Source organism: Bos taurus, chromosome 22, assembly GCF_002263795.3.
Source record: "Bos taurus isolate L1 Dominette 01449 registration number 42190680 breed Hereford chromosome 22, ARS-UCD2.0, whole genome shotgun sequence".
Lineage (NCBI taxonomy): Eukaryota > Metazoa > Chordata > Mammalia > Artiodactyla > Bovidae > Bos > Bos taurus.
Window position 1 is genome coordinate 54,312,581 of NC_037349.1, and position 6,000 is coordinate 54,318,580.

At 60.2% G+C, this 6,000-nt stretch overlaps 1 protein-coding gene across 2 annotated transcripts; it reads right to left on the reverse strand.

Annotated features, from left to right (window-relative positions):
• Window positions 1-544: 544 nt before the first annotated feature.
• GHRL (ghrelin and obestatin prepropeptide) lies at window positions 545-4,626 on the reverse strand. Of its 2 annotated transcripts, none has more exons than NM_174067.2 (4): window positions 4,445-4,555; window positions 4,129-4,242; window positions 1,180-1,288; window positions 545-698 (listed from the first exon to the last, which is right to left on the reverse strand). In NM_174067.2, exons 1-4 carry the CDS (start codon window positions 4,550-4,552, stop codon window positions 679-681), a joined length of 351 nt encoding a protein of 116 aa, NP_776492.1. In that variant the 5' UTR covers window positions 4,553-4,555; the 3' UTR covers window positions 545-678. The 2 variants fall into 2 exon arrangements, with proteins under 2 accessions (NP_776492.1, XP_005223078.2); XM_005223021.5 differs by lacking the exon at window positions 545-698 and adding an exon at window positions 855-940 and having other exon boundaries at window positions 4,445-4,626.
• Window positions 4,627-6,000: the final 1,374 nt, after the last annotated feature.

A 6,000-nucleotide genomic window follows, 5' to 3' on the forward strand; every position in this document is an offset into this window, starting at 1 on the left:
GGTGGCATCCGCTGCGCATTGGGTGAGGAGGAGGGAGGGGTTAGGTCAGCCATGTCCAGCAGTGGCCGTCACCATTGTTAGTGCCCCACTTAGGTCCAGCCTCAAAGTCAGGCTTTCCCTTTCCCAGCATCCTGTCTGCGTGAATGTCAGTTCAGGGACACTGGCTCTGATGGCGTCACCAGAAGTTTCCCTGTGCACACAGCCCTTGCTGGTTGTTAATAAGAAGCCCCCATTGCAGCTTTGCCCCTGGGAAGCTCTGCTATTTAAAGGAACTTTTGTCTTTTTCTTTTCCTCCTTCTTGCCCCTCCTTTCCCCTTCCTGTTCCGCTGTCTCCTCCACCTCCGCTCCTACAATCCCCCAGCAGCCGTATCTGCTTGTAGGAGTGGATCTGGTTTGGTTTTCTCAGCATTCACACCTCCTTGCTTTATGCTTTTCCTCAGCCTTCTTCTCTCTATTGACCACAGACCAGGAATTGCGGGGGCGCGTTGGTTTTCATTGAAATGTGAAATTTCTGTCTTTGGTGAAATAAACATTTTGAACCTTTGCATCCATCTGAGCATTTATTCACTGCCTACTCTAGTACCCCTCAGAGCCCCACGTGGTCTCGGAAGTGTCCCGGAAGCCAGGTGAGAGCTTCTGAGGGTGGGAGAACGGACAGGTGGTTGGTCCCAGGGCCACTCACTCGTTAGCCAGGGTTTCTGAAACGCAAGAGGTCAAGTCAAAGAGCTGTGTCCGGGACTTCCCTGGCGGTCCACTGGTTAAGACTCCATGCTTCCACTACAGGGGCACGGGTTTGATCCCTGGTTGGGGAACTTAAGATCCCCACGCTTTACAGTGTAGCCAAAAAAAGAAAAACCACCAAAAAAACCTCAACTGTGTCTGCTCTCCTCCCGTTGCCCTCCGGTTTGGCTTCCCTTCCACAGGGGGCGGAGGAGATGTGCTGTAACGGCGAGAGGAGCGGCCCAGAGTTGGACTGTGCCACTTCGGCCCGTCCCCTAAAAGCTGGGGCCCTGGACCCAATCCCCCACGGGTACTGAGTGACGACTCTTTGGGAAAGAGGAATTAGAAGCTCTTTTGAGAGGCAGGGTGGGGAATGAAACCTGTTTTGTTACTCATGGGCAGGCTCCCACTGGGACTCAGGCGAAGCTTGGAATTGAGCTGAGCTGGGCAAGGACTTACCTTCAGCTTCTTCCCAAAGGATGTCCTGAAGAAACTTCCCCAACGTCTGGCCATGCTGGAGGGACTGAGCCCCTGCTAGCTTGATCCCAATGTTAAAGGGGGCGTTGAACTAGGAGGAGGACCACCCAGGAATTGTCAGAGGTCACCTGCACCCTCCCACCCCTGCCCCCTGCACCCCCACCCCAGAAGAGGCCCTGTGCTCTCAGGAGGGGAAGAAGGAAAGGCCTGGGGTCTGACAGGCCCCCCGAGGGGTGGCTTAGCCAGTTTGCTGTCCGTCCCGGGCCTGATCTTACCACTCCACGATCCTTAGGAGGCTCACCTTGTACCCTCTTTACCTGGCTCTGAAGAGGTTACTGATAAAAGCTGTAGGGTCCCCTAGATCGGAAGACGTCAGACGGAATGGCCAGTGATGGAGGTACAGCTGGGAGCATGATGTGGGGTCAGGGCTCTCCCCGGTGGACGCAGCTCCGGCCCGGGGGACGGTCTCTGCACCGCCTCCCTCCCTTCCCAGGAGCTCTTCCTCTCGACTGCACTGGCCCTTCCTTGTTCCGTGTTGGACCAGATAGGATGTTGACCTCTTCCTCGATCGATGCTCCGAGCCAAGGCTGTACTTTCTGTGCCTCTGTCTCTTCCCTTCTACAGGGGGATCAGCCCACATCTCCTAGTTTCTCGGCAGCCTATGAGACGACTTGTTGAAGCTCAAAGATTTGGGTGACCAGGAAGGAACTCTGTTTGCAGCCACATGGTTGTTTCTCTCCAGAGGAGTGGAGACCGTGCGCGCCTCCGCTCATCCAGTTCCTGGCCATGTTGGTGACAGAGCTCCTGGGTGAGTCCACGAAGGGATCTTGGGGCCGAAAGGGAGCCCTCGGTCCTCCTGCCCCCAGCAGGGGTGCAGCCCTTGCCCTGCTCAGGCCCGGGCTGAGTGCCTTTCTCTCTGCCTCCCGTTTCACAGGTGAGCAGGGGTGCTCTGAGGTGTTGTTACAACAACAATAAAATGTGGGTTCCCTTTTAAAATCTGCCTCCCCCTCTTGCCTCCACCGTGAAGATGGAGCTGTGGAGATGACGTAATTAATTCGGGGGGAACTGAGGCCCCTCTGTTCTCTACCTTCAGTAAATATTCATTTCCTCTCCAGCCCTGTGGCCGATGCGAGTGGTCAGGTGACCCTAGCAGACTTTGGGGTTCCGTGGACACTGAGCTGGGGACCTGCTGGGCTGGTCTTCACCCTGGAGCCGGGCGAGGGGCAGCTGACAGGAGGTGAGGCAGCTGTCGGATGGGAGAGAGCGCGGCTTCGAGGGGCTGGAAACGGGCCCCTTGGCCCCAGTGTCTAACTAGTCCATGGGTGACCGGTGGGGCGGGACAGGACTTGGTCTGTAAGGCGTTCTGCTCTGAGACTCCATTTCAGGAAAACGTTTGGAGCGAGTGGAGGGGCCTGCGGTGCCTGAGGTGGGACCCCGGGACTGGAGGCTTTGGGGCACGCAGCCCACACTGTGTGGCCTGTGTCTCAGGCTTCCCCCACATCTGGTGGGACCCCCCAACTCTGGACATCACGCACTCCTGGTTCCAGCTGAGGCAGGGCCTGCTGTTGCCTCTGTGGAAACTGGACAGTCCCAGCCAAGAGTGGGACAGTTGCCCCATCTGAGCGGTCCCAGGGCTTCCCTTGCCCCGCTGGGCCTGGCAGTCTCATCAGGAAAGTTCCCTGGTTTTAATCTAAGAATCTGCAGGCCGCCGTGAAGTAGGAACATGACGGGTGGGGTCTCACACGTGGTGGGGGCGGCGCCTGGGGAGAGTCAGGGGCTGGGGGCTGGGGATTTGACCTCTGACCGGAGCAGAGGTGGGCAGAGGAGACTTCCCGGCACTTGCTCTCTCTGCCAGACCGGCGGTGGAGACCGAGGGCTTGGGGACCCGAGCCCCCCAGGCCGTGGGTCCCACCTCGGCACCTGCAGGCGGTGACCTCTTGGGCCAGCGGGTTCCCCTGGCTGAACCTCTGTTCCTCAACTCTACACGAGGCCACAGAGACCAGCTGTACTGACCCCACCAGTGGCTGTAGAGATTCAGTGCCAAGCAGGGTAGAAGGGCTTCCCAGGTGGTGCCAGTTGTAGAGAACCCACCTGGCAATGCAGGTGATGTAAGAGACATGGGTTCAATCCCTGGTCGGGAAGACCCCCTGGAGGAGGGCATGGCAACCCACTCCGGTATTCTTGCCTGGAGAATCCCATGGGCAGGGGAGCCTGGTGGGCTACAGTCCATGGGGTTGCAAGGAGTCGGAACAACTGAAGCGACGGAGTACGCTCACGTGCAGGAGGGCGGAGCCGTGGAAAGTGAGGCCGAGAGGGTGCGGCAGCTCGGTGGTGACTGGGCACCTTGGGGGACACTGGTCGCCCTGCACGGAGATGCCCATCTCCACCTAAACCCTTGTCAGTCCTTTCCCAGGACCACAGCCAGGCCCCCCGGCAGGAAGGTCACGTGGCGGGGGGCCCATAAAACGCCTTCATGCCCTGTCTCTCCTGGCCCTCCCGTTCTCTCCCAATGGCGCCCTTGCCCTGTGCAGGATTCCTGAGCCCAAGCAAGCCTGCAGGGCTCCATCCTGGCCTGCAGGTGGGGTTTCCCCATCCAGGGTGCCGCCCTGCCAAGATAGGGTAAGGTCAGGTCCGAGAGGGCCCTGAGCCCATCGGAAGGTTTTCTGCGGGGAGACACCTGCAGCCTGTGAGCAGCTCCTCCTTCCTGACTATCTGTGAATACTCGCTGGCAGGCCCCCTCCCCTCTGCTGGGGCTCATCCTTGTGCAGCAGATTTCCTTAGACATTGGCCTGTTGATGGCAGAGACCTAGCAGAGCCAGGGGTGTGGAGCCTGCTGTTGTCCTGCTGTTTGATGTCCCTTGAGTAGCTGCTAAGTGGGTGTCTGTGGGTAGCCGCCCTCCCCACCCCACCTCCTACTGCAGAGGAACCCACCCGGATTTCCAGCTCGTCCTCTGCACCTTCCGCCTGACTTCCCACCTCCGGGTCAAACTGGCCTTCCAGGGTCCGGGGCTTCAGTCTGCCTGATGGCTTCTTAGCTTCCTTTCTCTGCAGGAAAGAGGAGGTGCTCCCCTCAGGCCCTGAATCCCCGCTCTCCTCCGAGAAGCAAGGTGAGGTGTGGACTCACGGTCAGACCCAGAGCCCTCCTTCGGGCTCGGGGAGAAAGCTGAAGCTCAGACAGGGCGAGCCACTGCCCAGCTCACACGGCTCGGGGCATTCAGGACATGGGGCTCCTGGGGTGGCGTCTCACCTGCAGTTTCTGATGTTCGGGGCTCAGAAAGCTGGAGCCCGCCATGGCCAAGTCCATGCAGAGCACGCTGAGCAGCAGCAGGCTGCAGATGGTCCACGGGGCGGGCATGGCTCCCTGGCTGGAGGCAGATGGACCTGGAGGAGAGAGGGTCTCTGGGCCGGGCAGAGAGATGGTGGCTGGTGGACCCGGGGTGCCTGCTGTCTGGAGCAGCTCTCCCCCAGAAATGCCATCTGCCCACCTCCCCAGGTAGGAGCATGAGGGCTCCTTCCCAAGACTTCTCTCTCGGGGGCGGATGCTTGGCAGTGGGACTGTCCACATCCTTTGTCCCCAGCCCTGAGAACCTTGCACCAAGTTTCTGGAGGAGGGCTGAGGAAGGCGAACTGGCCTCCCAGGAGACACGGGGGCACCGGGGCCGCTCCCAAGTCCAGCTGGGAGCAGCCGGGTAGCACGGGGCCCTGTGACCTCCCCGTGTTCAGAAGGGCCTGCGGGTGTTGCCGTGAGTTAGACCCGTAAACAGAACCCCCATATGCAAGCGTCCCCAGAGTGCCTACCTGGGGTTCCGGGCGGAGGTGGCGCCTGGCGGCCGTCTGGTTCTTATATAGGGCAGTCTGTGTTTGTCTGAAACCAGCAGCCGTCTCTCAGGGCAGCTTGGCATCTGGGGGCTGAGTGCCATTCCTTGGGAACTAAAAATGCTTGCATCACCCACCTGGGAGACGTCACCAGCAGAGGTCAAATGCCCTGAGAGATGGCTGAGTTGGCTGGGGCGGCCCCGTGGGGCCACCTGCCCCTCCTGTGCCCAGGAGTGCCCGCCTCGGCTTGGGCGGGAGGAAGGAGAGTGTGCCCTGGGGCCAGCCCGGCGTTGCTGCTCAGCAGCTGTGACCTGCTGGCCTTTCTGCTCCCCTCCTCCTCCTGGGATAGAACCAGGTCGGTTGCTGTTGTTCAGTTGCCAAGTCGTGTCCGACTCTGTGACCCCATAGACTGCAGACCTCCAGGCGTCCCCATCCCTCATCCTCTCCCCGAGTTTGCCCAAGTTCATGTCCACGGAATCGGTGATGAACCAGGCACCGTCGCTTGATCTTGGGGGCTTGTGCTGCCTCGGGCCTCGTGAGGGACGCTGCTCTGGCTCCCATGGCCTCGAGCACGTGAGAGCCTGCCTCCTGGCATTCTCAGGCCGCCCGGAGGGAAGCCCCGTTTTTCAGATGAGGAAACTGGAGGAGCGGGGCAGGGACCGTCTCCAGCAGGGGCTGAAGGCCCGTCCTCGCCTCTGGGAGGAAGGGGGTGATGGCTCCGCTCTGCATGGTCTTTCTTAACACATGGGCTTGTCTCTCCTCCCCCGGCCAGGCCCTGAGAGGCAGCAGAGTGGCCCCAGGGGTGGGAAAGCCAGGACCCAGTGCTGCCAAGGGTGACCACATGCACGCTGGCCTCAGCAAGGTCACTGAGCGTCCCCTGCACATGGCTGCTTCTCAGAGTGCCTTTGAGGATGGACCGAGGTGACTGATGTCACATCCTTTGTAAGCTGTCAAGTATCAGACGGTAGCTGTTCTTCGTACCTTGGC